This window comes from Scylla paramamosain, chromosome 10 (genome assembly GCF_035594125.1).
Source record: "Scylla paramamosain isolate STU-SP2022 chromosome 10, ASM3559412v1, whole genome shotgun sequence".
Classification (NCBI taxonomy): domain Eukaryota; kingdom Metazoa; phylum Arthropoda; class Malacostraca; order Decapoda; family Portunidae; genus Scylla; species Scylla paramamosain.
This window is the reverse complement of record NC_087160.1, coordinates 8,537,501-8,555,000: the sequence shown is the minus strand read 5'-3', so window position 1 is coordinate 8,555,000 and position 17,500 is coordinate 8,537,501. Positions and strand designations below refer to the sequence as shown.

The 17,500-nt window shown below is 32.7% G+C and overlaps 1 protein-coding gene across 6 annotated transcripts in view; it reads right to left on the bottom strand.

Moving 5' to 3' along the window:
• LOC135104199 (alpha-protein kinase 1-like) overlaps positions 1-17,500 on the bottom strand; it is a 160,194-nt gene that overhangs the window by 72,318 nt on the left and 70,376 nt on the right. For 4 of the 6 annotated variants that reach the window (XM_064011311.1, XM_064011310.1, XM_064011315.1 and 1 more), the window contains exons 4-7: positions 11,821-11,983; positions 9,001-9,432; positions 6,515-6,685; positions 394-435 (exon numbers count right to left, since the gene is read on the bottom strand). In XM_064011311.1, the coding sequence (XP_063867381.1) occupies positions 394-435; positions 6,515-6,685; positions 9,001-9,432; positions 11,821-11,983 (808 nt within the window). The remainder of the gene's footprint in view (positions 1-393; positions 436-6,514; positions 6,686-9,000; positions 9,433-11,820; positions 11,984-17,500) is intronic. The other 2 variants (XM_064011314.1, XM_064011312.1) reach the window with 2 other exon arrangements.

Sequence of the window (17,500 nt, the reverse complement as noted above, 5' to 3'; positions counted from 1 at the left end):
TTGACAAAACCAGTAGATAGACACATACTGGCTCTGCTGTCCACTTCTTAACACTTGACTAGATTGCCAGCATGATAAGATGGAAAAGTTACTCAGCACAAACTAATATTTAAATGAACATTGTGGAATACTGCATGGTTCATGGTTTCAATCTACTATATTTTCTATGATACTGAATAGAAAATGTATGTTTTACTTATAGCTTTATATGGTGTATGGTTACAGTGTGCTAAAGATAACAAAAAATAAATACAAAGGAAGTAAAAGGAAAAAATAATACATAAAAGTAAGTGACAATTACAAATTATAAATAAAATTTCTCTTACTAAAGTGACAAATGCAAACATAAATTTTGTGAAGTGTGAGGAGAATCTTCAACTCATTATTACTCACTCCTGCAGGTGGGCAGATACTTGCCTCTGCTACACGCATAACCTGTTCCAAAGCATTCATCTTTAATATTTTTATCACACAAGCCTTCATGTTATAGTCATAATAAACCCACATAAGAGACCACAAAAATCAATTTTCTCGTGAATTCACTCAGAATTTTTGCTTAAAAAAAAAAAAAAATATATATATATATATATATATATATATATATATATATATATATATATATATATATATATATATATATATATATATATATATATATATATATATATATATAAAACAACCCTAATCACATTGTCTAGGTTAGTGAAAATATCAGTTAATCTCAATCTGTAAATTCTTTCAAACATGAAATGCTTAATGAGTATTCATGGTGCCCCTTAACAATGTCTCTGCATTAATAATTATGCTTTCCAAAACTTAACTTCATCCATTGTTTTCCTTTTCTAACAAATTATACACCAAATCTTCAAATCACCACTAATCTTGACAGTTCCCTGGAAGCATATATGAAAAGATTCTCTTTCTGGAAAAAAGGGCAGAAAGAAATTAAGCCTGTTTTGATGATAAAAAAAAAAGTAATAAATCATTCTACTGCAAACTGTTGACATTTTATGTCAAATATACTAAGCAATATAGTCACACAGCAAGTGCCCATTGTTGTTAAACAAAACGGTGGGTATTTTCTACCTATATTCTCATCAGGAAACTACATATCAATTCTCCAATCTATATCAATTTCATGTCTATTCCACAGAACTCCCTTCTTTACATTCCCTCCTTACATGTTCATATCCTTTCATTCTCCATTCTCCAACACTATCCTTCCCATTTCAATAGAAGGTGTCTTCCTGCCCAAACTTCATCACCGATAATCACGTATAATTAATCTCCTTGTCACCTGAATTTTTTCCCTTCTTTCTATGTGATCAAATCATCTTAAGATGATACATTTGACTTCCACATCTTTCCATACTTATTTTCTTCACCTTTATTTGATATACCAAATCTATTATACATACATTCATTTCTTTCACCATTTATTCTTTACACACCATATGCACTTTTCAAGTAACTAATTTCAAATGTTTGTATCCTTGATCTTTTTTATTTTCACCTGTCTCACTTCCAAAATGTGGTTGCTGGTACAATTATTCTATGACACAATCCATCTTATATCTCCATGCTTACAGTCTTCAATTTCATCATATACCTGCAGATCTAACTGGTTTTCTTCTTTGCTAGTTCTCCCTCTCAGTTCACCTCCTGTACTTTCATGCTTGCAGATGACTGCACCAAGATACTTATATTTATGAACTCCATTTTTTTCTACTCAACTTAGCAAACCTCACATTCCCTCAGGCATTCAGCTCTCATTCTATATGAGTATTTTACTTTTATTCCTTTTAAGCATCATCCCCTTACTCTTGCTTACGTACATTTTATCATTTTCTACAGTCAAAGCTGCATCATCTGTAAGAAAATTATATTCATACTGAAGAATCATTTACTATCATTTACATATGCCATAAGGTTACCAGTAATGTGCAACATTTTAATGCAAATCACATCTAACATGGGGTGTCAGTTTGCTTCAAAGTTATACTTTAACACAGGGAACTTAAAGCCCAATGTGAGAATGTTCTGCAACAAGTGGCAGAAAAGTCCATAACATGGAGTACTGTAACACTAATGTCAGAGGAATGAATACACCACCACTACTGCCACCCCCCCTCAATACACATTGATGCTACTTTAATGTGAAGGATGAGCTACAGCTGCTGTTACCACTGCCACTATACACAGTGATATGAGCTGTGATGAGGAGAGTGGGCTGCAGATGCCGCCACCACCATATAATATGAGTTTATTGAGAAGAAAGAAAAGCTTCAGCTTCAGTTAGGTATATGCATAGTAAAATTTTGATTATTATAGGTAGTCTGGAAATATTCCATTTTAATTTTTGAGGCAAGTGTCTCAGCCAGGCTGAAACCATGATAATTTTCTGCCATTGATTTCATTAAGACTCTAATGTAAATCATGTCTAATGCACCCTGATAGTAGAACTGAACATCCACATTAACAGTGATCTGACTGTATTTATATCCTAACATCAATAACCTTTGCCTTCATGTGTTATTACATCATCCACTGCAGATAAAGCAGTCACAGGGACATTAAATATTGTTATCTCACATCCCATTTGTCCAAAAACTTTCACTTCCTTTTCCTTGATGGCACTAATACACTGATTATGATTACTAATAATCCAGTGCATAAGAATTACATATGATGGGAGCTGCAAAAAGTATCAAATTTTGGTCAGAGGGCCACAAAAGAAGAAAAAGATTAGGAACCAATGGTTTATGCCATCCACATTGGTCTACTTCATGTATCTCACATTATGCCAACTCTTGCTGTGATTTAAGACAAAATAATTGGGTAAAGTTAAATAGGAACCATACATGTGTTTCTATTAACATCATAAGGAATCAGTGAGAAGTATATTATGGTACATAGTCCTATTAACATTATCATTATCAATAAAACTGTTTTCAAAGAAGCTTTAATAAGAAATCAAGATTCATGATAAAAATCAATGAAAACTTAAGGGGAAACAACCAAAAGGTTAATCAAATTACACATTCACTCTTACACTATTCAGATCCCAAATGTTGCATCCTTTGGTTACATTTAGCCAGCAAGATTTCATTACAAATGTGTATGACATTTTGTTGTCTACATGTATATGTATATGTACATGTATATGTATATGTGTCTTCTAACAGTATATGAAGTCTTAATAAAACAAAGCAGTGGATAATGGTGTTATCAATGACCAATGACAGCAAATTGAAGGAAGTAAATACTGAGTAATAAAAAAAATAAAAATTATTCAGGTTAATCAAAATAAAATCTGAACATAAATCCACAGATTACTCCAAGCACACTAAGAATCAGCTGATAGCTGCCAGAACAAAGGGATATTTTTATCCTCTGCAGATACAGAAATGTGTGTGGAAAAGGGTGAAACCTATAATTAAAAGTGGTCTTCATCACAACTGCACAACGCCTCAACCAACTACAGTAAAATCCCTCTTATCCGGCATCAACAGGACCGCCGACATGCCGGATACCAGAAGTTGCCGGATACTTGAATAGAAGTTAAATTATGTCCATAATCACCACCCTACACTCACGAATCTTACCATAACAAAGATCAGCTGATCGCCGTGCCACGCGTCGCCACCCGCGCTGCCACAACACGCTTCCTCTTTTCTACAAATTTAGGCATGATGAAGGCGTCAGGCAATAAACAGTGCACACGCGGGACTGAGTCACTGAGTAAACAGTGCAGTGGGCCGCAGGTGGCGCGAAGCAGTGCGCTCTGGTGGCGAGGGGACAAAGTATGCCTTGCGCGGGAATTTTAATCGATTTTATGAGTACACATTGATTTTTTATTGATTTTAAGGCTCGGGGAAAAATGTGCCGGTTACTTGAAGCTGCCAGATACTCGAATGCCGGATGAGAGGGATTTTACTGTACCATCCACGCAATCTGGATACTATATTCTGTAACTGGTAAAAACAAGATTTATATTCCAGGTGTCCTTAATCTTCATAAAAGATATTCATCAGCACATGAAAAGTAGTGAAATTAAGGGAGAAATAAACCATCCACTAAAACTGAACTAGGGCTGTCACTTATTGCAGTTTTCATTCTGAGCCACCACTTCTCTACATTGATAATGCTACAAAATACACTCTGTTATCTGGAATAAGCTCAACAACACCAATGTGCTGAAAAAATAGTAAATGAACTATTTATCACTGCTTTCAACATATCTCTCCAGTGTAACATTCAACTCACCACTCTTGAAAGTCATCATCTTCTCAATATAACTGTACTTTTTTATTTCACCTGCCAAAAATCTACACATTCTACATTATGCCTAACTCCAAAAACTTGCATCTTACACAATACTAAACTGATATGAAACATATAAACATACATTGATGTCATCTTATACTTCTACATAAGATCTTATATTTGGTAGGCATTTAGTGTAAACAGAGTGAATAGCAAGTAAAGATATTGTAAGGAAAATAAATCATTTCATCACTTGGACAAAATTGATGAGAAAAGAAATCCTCCCACATACAAGAAAGAAAAACAAGAATTGTAAATTCAGATATGACAATGAGGACTTCATATTTCTAAGAATACAAAATATGAATGTCAACATGATGGACCACTGATACTTTGAACATGAATTCCTTATGTAGGCATTCATAAATACTTTGTTAAAAGTAACTTTGTGATGAAACTTGGTACAGTACTGCACCAAAGTACAGGTAAAATTACTTAATCAACAATGACTTATGACTGGTGACAAGGATATCACACAAACCTTCGGTGAGACATTAGATTAGGTGATTTTTTTTTTTTTTCTCAAAAAAATTAAGACCTTTTATTTCAGCAGTGGACTCAACTGAGAAGTGTTACCTAACTCCAGGCTCCAGACACCAGCCTGCCACCCCTACCTCCTCCCCCTCAAAAAGACAATATTTTACTTTTCCCATTATTCATCTTCAATTTTTATCTCATACATATATTAAAGAACGGTTCCATCACTCTCAAGTTACATTTCATTCTCTGTTAGTAAAAGAGTGTCATCTGCAAACAGAAATGCTACCACACCCAATACCATTCATTTGCACCAATATTTACTACTTTACCTTTCATCTCCTTTCATACTCATATGTATCCATTAAAATACAAAACAACCATGAAGACATCACACATCCTTACCTACATCCTGCTCCTATGACAAAACTTTCCCAAGCTCATCAACCTTCACACAAGCACTTGCCTTCCTATAAAAGCCAGGATTCCTTGTAACAGCTGCCCTCCTCCACCACAAATTTTAAGAATATTCCAAAGAGCTTTCCTATCCACCTTATCACATACTTCTTTTAGGTCTATCACAGCTGCATACAATATCTTACCCTTCCCTAACCATTCCTCTTTTACAATTCTAATAGCGGAAAAGGACTGATCTAACCAACCTTTTCCTCTCCTGAATCCATCTTATTTTCTCAATGACCTTCACCTCAGTCACTTCTACCAATTCCTCAGTCAAGAGTCTCCCATAAACTTTCCTCTGTACACTAAGCAAAGCTATCCCATACAAACAAATACACATTCCTGCAACCTATACCTTTCTACTAAGATACAATCACTACCTTCCTCCACTCATCTGTTACTATTTGCCTTCATGATGTCACATCACAAACACCACTACTTTCTATGTCACCTCCATACTTAAAAATTTCTGCAGTTATTGTATCAACACCTGCAACTTTACTACATTTAGGCATGACTATTGCCTTCTCTACTTACTTCATTCTAATTCCTCTCTGCACAAAACATTCATTCTCCAATTGCTTTCATATCCAGGCCAGACATTCCTGCTTCCTCTACTGTCTTCTTTATCAAACCATCAAAACGTCTTTTCCACACACCTTTCACCTCCTCTTTACTACCTACCAAAGCACCATGCTCTTTCTTTCTCTCTCTCCCACACCCCCTTCCTCCTCCCTCTCTCAACTTCCTTCCAAAACATTTTCTTGTTCTCATTTCCATTTGTCACTCAGCTTCTTGCTAAACACTTCATCTACTCTTTCTTTACTTTCCCTTATCATTTCCCTCACTTAAATATTCATGCTGAGAAAATTACTTTGCTTGTAAACACAAAACAAGGTCTAAAGAATTTCATGAAGGGCCATGACACAAAGAGAAATGCTTTACATAGCATTATTTCTCAACAGAGTGATTCATTCTCACAGATTCTCCACAGCAAGGGGACGATTTACTTGACAATCCCAGCAGAAACCTCATGTGATTATGAAATTAAACGTACAAGAATAATATTTAAATAATATATACAACATATACTGCAAATTACATATCTTGCTTTTTACACCATTTATCTCTCATTATTCCTATCCTGTTACCTTTGTTTATCTTTAACAATGCAGCTCATTTGTGTTTTCTTAATTCCTACTTTGCCATGAGAGAAATTAGAGTGTTCTTGGCAGACAAGACCTAGCCTCACCTGGAGTGTACTGAGGAGAGTGCAGGTGGCCAAGGACGTGGCTGGGAGACACGGCCGGCATTTGATTTGGGGTTGAGGATGAACTACCATTTTCTACAACGGAGTCTGCGGCCGAGCCTCCACGGTGAGGATGAGGTGCAGGTGGTGGGGGCGGCTCAGGCATCTTCTCATCTATGAGGGAAAAGTTGCATTATTGATTCCATAATTCACCAAGAGTTAATGCTTGAGGGCAACAAAAGGTAAATGCACTATGCATAATAAAATCAAACCACTAGTGGGAAATATATGATTATATAAAGATTCTTTATATAACAATACAAATACAAGCACAGTTTACCAAATCTCTACAAAAACATTTCTACTTCATGGAAAGACTAAATAGGCACAAAACTACAAAACAAAATGGCAATACTACATGTTATCAATGCAAGTCACACTGTGTAACAAAGTCATGAGGAGCATAACAATTGTCATGATGATGTGCTAAGTAAAAGAGGAAATGCTATATTATGAAATAAAACAAAATGTAAAGATATTGTGCAAAGTAATAAAGTGTAATATAACATAAGTTTTAACATTCACAATTACTCTAGTATTTTTTTTCAAAGAAAAGTAAAGTGCAAAAATGTGAATGTGAAGAAAATACAAACATTTACTGGATAAAAATCAAGAGCCTGAAAATCTCTTGAAATTTAGTTACAGTACTTGATCTTTCTTATCTATCAAGCCACAGGTCAAACAAAAAGCAAATTTTCCTTTTAGGAGAGATGTAAGAACTAATTCAGTATAAAAAAAAATCTTTCCTTTATGCATAATAAATCAATCATGTACAATTTTTTCACTCAACCAGTACTACTTTATATACAGAAGAGTACTTGTCATGCAGTAATGACATACCACTGCTGCCAGAGCACACAGTCTCTCTCTCTCTTGAGATCTTTTCTCTAACTTACAAAGCACAACATAGATATCTCTTACAAATGCAACATAGGGAAAGAGAGAGAGAGAGAGAGAGAAAAATCCATACATGACATGTGTGCAAAACTTTTCATACCTAATTATGAAGACAAGAACTGTCACACAAAAATCTAACATATTGATTCCTATATTCATTTCATTAATAGTTTTAGCTGACAGTCTTAAACAAGAACACCTTGTATAATCATTTGTATTTTGTGATCTCATGGAGATGTTAGAGCCAGTAATCAAGCCAATGTCACAAATTACTTTGGGTGAAGAGAGATAATTGTTGGGTGCATGGAAGAGGTGACAAGGTGAGGAACGATCAGCAACTTACCACATCAAGCTGAACTGGACATGGAATGAGTTCAATGAAGCCTTTATGGAAATGTAATTTAATTCAATCATGTGTAAAATATTGCCTTGCCATTAATAAGTAAGAGTTTCGAGAGACTGAAGAACCAACTTTGGGGAAAGTTAAACAGAACCAGTGTGAAGAATGTGCGCATCAGAAAAACAACAGTTACTAAAGAGAGCTTAATAATACTTGATTGAAGCACCAGCATGTTATACTTACAATCTATATTCTAATTTAGAATTTTGAAATATAATATTTATACTCTACAAACAAAAAGAGAACTATTTACAGAGAAATAGGGTACTCACTGATTATACACAGAAAGCATATATGTTTATATGCAATTAACAATGATTTTACTAAAATATTTTGTTATATATATATATATATATATATATATATATATATATATATATATATATATATATATATATATATATATATATATATATATATATATATATATATATATATATATATATATATATATATATATATATATATATATATATATATATATATATACATATATAGCAAGTCTTCTGATTTTCCACTAAATGAAACAATAAAGCTTTTAAATACAACTAATTAAAAGTATTATCAATATTTTGTCAAATTTTACTGATGCCAAATTGTCAGTGACAAAAATTTGTACATAAGTAAGCAAAGTATGATGTGTATCCCTGACTTACCTCTGTGCTCGCATCCCATGGCCACAAATCAGTGAGAGGAATCAGAAACCCTGCCCCTCCTAGAGGGTGGGGGGCTGGGCTCTGTGATCCCTTGTGGAGCTCTGTCTAATTTGCAACTCTACATTGTGCTCTATTGTGCTGAGACAGTGACATTAAACAATAAGTAATTATCTACAACAAAAATGAGCAATGATGCAAAAAAAATAAATAACTAAAAATAAAAAAATATTTATCAGAAAAAATATATATAGCCAAGCCCAGCGGTAGCATAACAAAATCTCACCGCTTACAGAGAAAACCATCTGAGGCTCCATAAGAAAAGTGTGTAAATCTATTCTATCCTAAAAAGCATATATCAGTGCTTGATAAAAAGAAAAAAGTGCAAAGTCCAAAAAATGTACCAGCACATATAAAAGCCTTGGTGATCCTAAGCAAAATAAAAAAAAAAATTTAAATTTAAGTCACAAAGTACTTACTGAGAGGATCTAGTAGATGCAGGTCAAGGGGGGGCTGGGGTCCCTCTCCATCATGCCCCCCCCTCCTGGGCCCCCCATCTGGCCTCCTCATGGCTATCTCCCTCTCAATCTCTGTGATCTGTTTCTTCATGAGTTTGAGTGTTGAAGATGAAGGAGACTGAGTATTATTATGAGAGGAAGTTCGTGAGTGAAGTTTGGTATGGGGTGAACTGGCAGCATTAGGGAGGGGTGAGTTGTGGGAGCTGAGCGTTGAGACTGGGTTGAGAGGTGGCAGCTCACCCCGACACAACTGCTCGTCCAAGGAACGAACCACAGGCCGCTGCTGTTGCTGCTCTTCCTCTAATAATTCAACCTTGAGTTCCTCTTGCTCTTGATCATACAAAGAATCTTTGCTCTCCTCTTCTTCAGGTACTTCCATGCCACTTTCCTCCCCTGAGAATTCAGTAGTGGTTAAATATATTAGGTGCTCCACTTCATCTACGCAATATGTTTTATATATTTCAAAGGAAACACCAATACTGATATCTACTGACCACAATCTCAAGAGAAAACAAAAAAAATGATCCTCTGGAAAGGAAAAACTAAAAGTAAAGCAGATGTCAAAAATCTGGAAATATAATGATTTTGGTATTTGGTGTCAACACAAGTAAAGTTCCAAAACTAATTAAAACAACAATAGGTGATATTCTTCAATCATATCAAGTAAATAGGACACATCAATCAATCCTGTAACCTGACTAAATTCATAGATGCAGACCTACTGTTTTAGAATTTTAAAGATATAAATCAGTTTTACAGGCATTGATTTCTTTTGATGTTCCCCCATTTACCAGCTTCCTAGTTGAAATCATACTTAGCAATTTTGTGCATACAGTATATATGGAAGCATGACATGAGTGCATTTCCTTTTTATAATCACTAAAGGCTAAGTGTATAAAAAATAAAACATAGGATAACCAGATTCTCTTTTAGAATGTAGGAAGAAATAGGAAAAAGTGAAAAGCAAGTGATACCAAGGATTATGAGAGATGGACTTAAGATGCAGCAGCTCTTCATTATGTAACATTTTCATCATATCATAGTTTTCAGCCCTTCATAAATATATACAATATTGAAACTCCAAATGATCATAATTCTACTAAAAGTATCTATGTATTCTATTATTTCATTGTGTTTCTTTAACCTGAATAATTTCTAAAAGAAACTGCATCAGCATCTTCTAGCAAAAAAAATATTTTCACTGCTTCATTTCTAAATTAACTCCACACTAAATGACAAAGCAATAACTTACAATTACCTAAAAGTATTCCCCTATTAGTTACATCACAATAAGTGTACCTGATGTTTAGTACAGGATTTATTTGACATAGAATATCTAATAACAGTATTTTCTTTTAAATACTGCGTTATGTGACCCACAGGTGTGAACATTAGTGTACTCAGCTCACATTTGAGAGGTCCTGAGATCAAGTCCCTTGCCAGCCAGACAAAAACTGGGTTGTCTCATCTTATGCCATAGTCTCCTTTTAGCTAGCAGTGAATAAATGATAGACACAAGTTAATGAGTTGTGACCTTGCCTTACTGATAGGAGCAGAAAGTTAGCAATTTTGTAAGTACAGTGTGTGTGTGAAAGCTCCAAGAGACTACCATGTAGAAATGGTCTACACCACATCTAATTTCAGATAAAATACATAATGACACATTTACTATTCATGAACACTATGTCAACTCTTTCAGCAGAATAGACATTAAATTAGATACATCATTATCTCCACTTAATTAATCCTCATTTTCTTTCCTTTTTCTTTTTTTGAGTGATACATCTTCACCTTTATATCTGGAGACAACCATGAACCTTCCCATTAGTTTCCATGAAGTCTTTATAAAATGTGTTTTCATTATGTATTACATTGATGCTCTTCTGGTCTTGCTAACTGTATGCCTCTCCACTTTCCATGGCATGCTTCTATATTTCCTCCTTCCCATGACTTGAATTATTTCAAGAAGGAGGTTTCAAGACACTTATCCTCCAATTTTGGATTATTCTTTTGACCTCTCTTTTGAAACTGGCATTCTTAGTGGGCTCTTTTTTTCTGCATTTTTGTTGCCTTTGTCCAGTGCCCCTCTTATATTTATATAAAAAAATAGTAATAATAATAATAAATAAAAAACTCAACAGACAGCCCCTCCAGACAGTCAAGATACTTGTAAAATGATTTACAAGTGTCTTCTGTGCACATTTCATGCCATGTAAGTTAAAGACACAAGGAACACCATTTATGCTTATATTTCAAACTTCACCTTGTTAATCACTCAAAAAAATGGTTAAACTATTTCTGGTCTCTTGGAGCAAGCACACACTGCACATTCTATATCCACATACACTACACACATTCAGAAGACCAAAATAAGTAGACTTCCACTCCTGTCAGGTACCAAAGATACAACTCCTCAGCCTGTGTCCTGTGTCTGTTCATTGTTAAGTGAACAAGACCAACACATGAAAGAAGACAAGCCCTACAATTTCATTTCATCTTGCTGTGAGCTGACCATACTTACCACAACCCCAATGAGCCACTGAATAAATAACTGACCTAATCTTTGGAAATAATATGAGACAGTATTCTGAACATGAAGAATCTCACCTTTCTTGATTAGTGTGTTGATTTACAAAATAGCTTTAAATACCACCCAAATTACAATCTTCCTTTGCTTATGAGTACTGAGTCATGTTTTCCTCTTCATGATATGAATATACAAATGTCTGCATTAACAATGTGATTGTATAAGGAAGTATAAACAACATGTACTATACTCACCTGAAGACAAGCCATCCTCTAGGACAGGCATGGCAGAACATATTCCCCGTGACGATGAGTGGACAGACCCCTCAGGATCCACCCCTGAGTAATCACTTTCCACATCCCCTGAGTCACAGGAGGTGGTCTCGGGGGAGAGTGTGAAGTTGCGGGAGTGACCCACCTGTCAAACAGCCTCATCTCAGTATGTAAATAAGTAGATACTTATTCATGAGATGATAACAGTGCATGCTTTTTTGTGACAAAACAATATACAATGGTCCCTCAAACTTGTAACATATATGCTCTTGTAAATTAAAAGAATTTGCAAAAAGTAACATTAAAATTGTCAGTTTTCACCAGTGAATGAACAAATCTACCTATTACAATCTTCTACAGATTGAACTTGTCTTTTTCATGCTCCCATTATGATATGAGGTAAAAACATTAAAGCATCTAAGCATAACAATCTTTTAAATATGAATATTTGTTTAAGGAGAATTTCCAGCTGAAGAGTATAAAAAATACAGATTTTATTCAGATGTAAGTTTTTTCTTTTACTCATATTTTACGAACATTTTTCTGTAAATATGGATTTTTTTTTCCAATGTACTGATGAAAACACTCTGGTTTACCTAACAGTACATTTTATTGATATTTTTAATCAGATTGATTAACTGTGGGGAATTAACTCAGATACAGGGTGTCAACACCACTTTTTCTTCACATGAAATATGAACATGCTCATCCAAAAGAAAAATCATTCTGTGCAGCAAAACAGTCCCATCAAATAAAAACCTATCTCAATGCAGTATAAGCTGTAAAAATAAGGTGCACCAGCAGCCTGTGGGCTACATTTAAAGAATGAAACAATATGTGACACTTTAGCCTTAAACAATTAATCTGAGACAGCATGTGCTGAGCAAATCTTTATCAAGTAACAATTTAAAAATAGCTTTATAATCATGTAGCCACTGTGTGAAAAAAAAAGGTTACTTTCAAATGAAAAACAAATACAGTACATCATTACATAAATATTTTCTGCTTTTAGCTTCTTATTATTTTTGTAATCCTGAGAAAAGAAAAAAACTAAGTAAAACAACTTGCAGAAATTCTATACCATTATTATGCCTGTAATCTCTGGATCATTTTCAGATGCAGCTGCAAACTTGATAATAAAATGATAATAAAAAGACTCGGGTAAGAAAATTTAAAGTTTCAAATAAATAGAATTACATGAAAATAATGGACATGGAATTAAGACTGATGCCTTGCATACTTTGTCACATGCCACTTGAATTGACAACTCATCACTAGTTTCTTGCCTCTGGTAAACACATATCTGTGTGATGACATTTTTTTCATCTTGCATAGGTTTTCACATGACCATTTATCAGTAATCTACAATGGAGAAGAAACAGCAGGAGGATTTTTACATTATCCACCTTTGCTTGGATTTAACCCCTAATCTGGAAATATATGTTCAAGAGGAAAGTATATATACTGAATATACAAACCAAAAGCTTTTAAAATTCAAGGTCAAATGGAAGTTCCCCTTAAACAACACAATCATAAATGATTCATAATGCCAGCAGCTGAACAACCTGCTCTCTGATGCAATGTACTCAAATCAACAACATGAACATTAAGGATATAAGAATTTAATGGATTAAAAATAATAAAAAAAAAATAGATTTCATGTCAAAATGCATTAATGGGACACTGATTTTTCTTTTCTATATTCTATTAATGAATTTATCACCTTTAAAAATTTGGGAATTTTTTCAAGAGCATACACTTCTTAAATAATTTTTCCATGGACAGAGAAATATACCAACTCTTACAGCAATAAAAAAAAAAAAAACATATATATATATATATATATATATATATATATATATATATATATATATATATATATATATATATATATATATATATATATATATATATATATATATATATATATATATATGTACTTTTTTATGTTTTTTTTTTTCCCTAAATACTGAAATGTACTGCAATAGCTTTTGAAGGACCACTGCATAATTCAATAATCTAAAATAACAATTTTTTATCAGTATTGAGTTCTGCCAATTATCTTGTTTACTATGATAACTATCACATAAAAATTCAAAATATACACTAAGAAAATATCATATAACTCTACATATTAAAAAATTGGCAAATAAAAAAAAACATATTACTTTGATGTTCACACCATGAAGCAAAATGTAACACATTGATTGATATTAAAAATTTCTTACCTAACAAAAAAAGATATTTCCATAAAAATAAATTTTATCAATAAATGCTTAATGGCATAATACTGATTGATTGGTGCCTGGCAGTCTTCTACTGTGGAATACCAATGATGCAATTACAACTCTGCTACATCTTGCACAACATCTGCATCACCTAATACTGGGATGGATAGGAAGAGGTTATGAAATGTTTCAACCACCAAAGTAGAGTGCTCAGGTGTTCCAAGGTTCATACTGTAGTGGTTGTCAGTCTGAACGATTGCTAAGTTAGGCAACATGGAATAGAAGGAAAGGGAGACTGAAGTCAGAATGTATATATATATATATATATATATATATATATATATATATATATATATATATATATATATATATATATATATATATATATATATATATATATATATATATATATATATATAAACTTTAAGAAAGACAGAAAAATTGAAAAGGAACCAGTAGTTAGAGCACTATTGGTGTCACTAAAAACTAAAGGATTATGGATGAACAAGTTATCTAGCCACACTATGGACAGACATGACACCACCTTACAGCTGGGAACACTAGATAACTAATACAAGACAATCTGCTAGTCAAAAATAGATAGTGTCTGGACACCATGAGTAAATCATCCAGAACATTAAATCTGAAAAGTCACACACAAAGTAGTAAATATTATACCAGACTAAAACTGGAGTAAAGAAAAGTATCAGGCAAAGAAGTATAGTTGAGTCTTTATGAAAAAATAACTAGTAATAGGTACTGCAATAGAGGACAAGCAAGACCTTTGTACATTTCCACTACACTATAGCAACAGTAGAAGTAAATATCACATGCTGAATCATTACTTGGTCCAGCCAGCCGTCTCAACCTCACCTTCCCACCACTACCACCACCACCACTACCACCACCACCACCACTGCTACCATTAAGGATTGTGCGGCTGATTGTAAGTCCAATTTTATCTTTTCTCTTCCTACTGAAATTTATTAATTACACCTTATACTCTGGTCTTTTATATATATGTCATACTATATGCTACTTTCAAAACCAACAATACACACATAAACTACAATATACATACTTATATATACATGGTATATCAGTGTGTGTATGTGTGTGTGTGTGTGTGTGTGTGTGTGTGTGTGTGTGTGTGTGTGTGTGTGTGTGTGTGTGTGTGTGTGTGTGTGTGTGTGTGTGTGTAATATATATATATATATATATATATATATATATATATATATATATATATATATATATATATATATATATATATATATATATATATATATATATATATATATATATATATATATATATATATATATATATATATATATATATATATATATATATATATATATATATATATATATATATATATATATATATATATATATATATATATATATATATATATATATATATATATATATATATATATATATATATATATATATATATATATATATATATATATATATCACAAAAGCTATTATACACACTGGTGTGTTGAGACAGAGAAAAGCCATCACAAGTGTCACTGGCCATTTGAACTGTACTTCATCACACCTGTGCTGTACAGGTAACCACTTTTGGTGAGGACACCAGGAAAAGTTAATTTTGTTACAATACACCCCACCCTCCCCTCAAAAAGAAGATAACAATATTCATTTTGTGTGCTTTTAGATCACTGTTAGAGTCAAGGGACTACAAAATGTTACTTATTGATATGATTCTTCATCATGAGCACAATATTTTTCATTACAAACACAGCAGAAAGTTTTGCCTAAAATCATACCCCAGGTAGAGTAAACAGATGTGCATAAGAGAGAGAAACATTTGAAGCTGGGATCAAATTCTGAGCTAAATACAATATTTATGTAATACAAAAATTAAAACTTAATAACATATGAAAACTACATGTATATTAACATAAAAATTCAAAATAAGGTTAAAATACTTATATATAAAACAATCACAGAATTAAAATCTGCCAAATTCTAACTGTTAAATTAGTGTTAACATTTTAAATATTTTCATACTTCATTTAGTTTTTAATCACTTATAAAATGCAAATTTTTCATTGCTAGGAGCATTTTACTCCCATTATTTTTGTGCTTCAGAGGAAACACGAAAAAAATTAACAACTAACCATAAAACAGTAACAAATAAGGGTTAGCTCTGCATAATATTATGATTGTTTTGTGACCATTTCTGATAATTTTAAGAACCTTTACATATCAGTAAACTGTTAAGGTTTGCCTTGTTTTCATTAATTTGCATATTTTATATAAAACTTTTGTCTGTTTAGTTTTAGTCACCTAAGTCATCCCCAGCTTTCCTCTCTCCTTACTTGTTCATACTTACTTCCTCTACCTAGAGCAGTGATTTAAGTAAAACAGTCATTACCATCTTTTTTTAAGATGAAGACACTTTTTAATATGTTTTCAGACTGAAAATGAGGATTTCCCTTGAAATGTAATGTTAACCTGGCTTTTAAAATATACTGGGTGATCCTCTGGCTGTAAAATACATCTGCATATACATACACACTAAGGATGGATAAATTGCTAGACATATATATATATATATATATATATATATATATATATATATATATATATATATATATATATATATATATATATATATATATATATATATATATATATATATATATATATATATATATATATACAGACAGATACATTATACATAGATAATTGGATAGATATGATGACCATTTAGCTAACCAATGCAACTGAGAAATTTATTATCCCACAATCGTCTTAAGTAATATCAATGCCATAATTGAACAAAAGTATAAGCATTTTTAGAACACAAAAAGTACAAAAAATTTTATCTAGTACTTTTAATTAAATCCCAATTACTGGAAGAAATATAACAGAAATACCTATAAGCATAAAAATTCTATGTATTTTTGCCTACAGAGATTATAATCAGAAGATACACTTACTTTGCTTCATCACACTACACATGCATTAAACCCACTATGTTAACTTCTCCAAATGTGATGTCATCTTTGTTCTGTTAAAGTGCACACACACACACACACACACACACACACACACACACACACACACACACACACACACACACACACACACACACACACAGATGATGCAAATTTATCAAGAAAGATATATGCAAAGATTATGAGGGTCTGCAAAAATTATTTAAATAAAATACATGAATAGGGTACATGAAGACGAATGAAATTCAATGCAAATAAATGTCAAGTGAGTTTGTGAAGAGTGGACACACAACTACATGTAAGTTGGAAAATTCTGTATTTACAATATCAAATTAAATGAAGAAAAGGGCTAGGAATAATAATACATGGTAATCTGTTATCAGAAAGTACATAAACAAGAGAGCTGGAGTTATGTATAGTCTGTTCAAGAACATAAGGA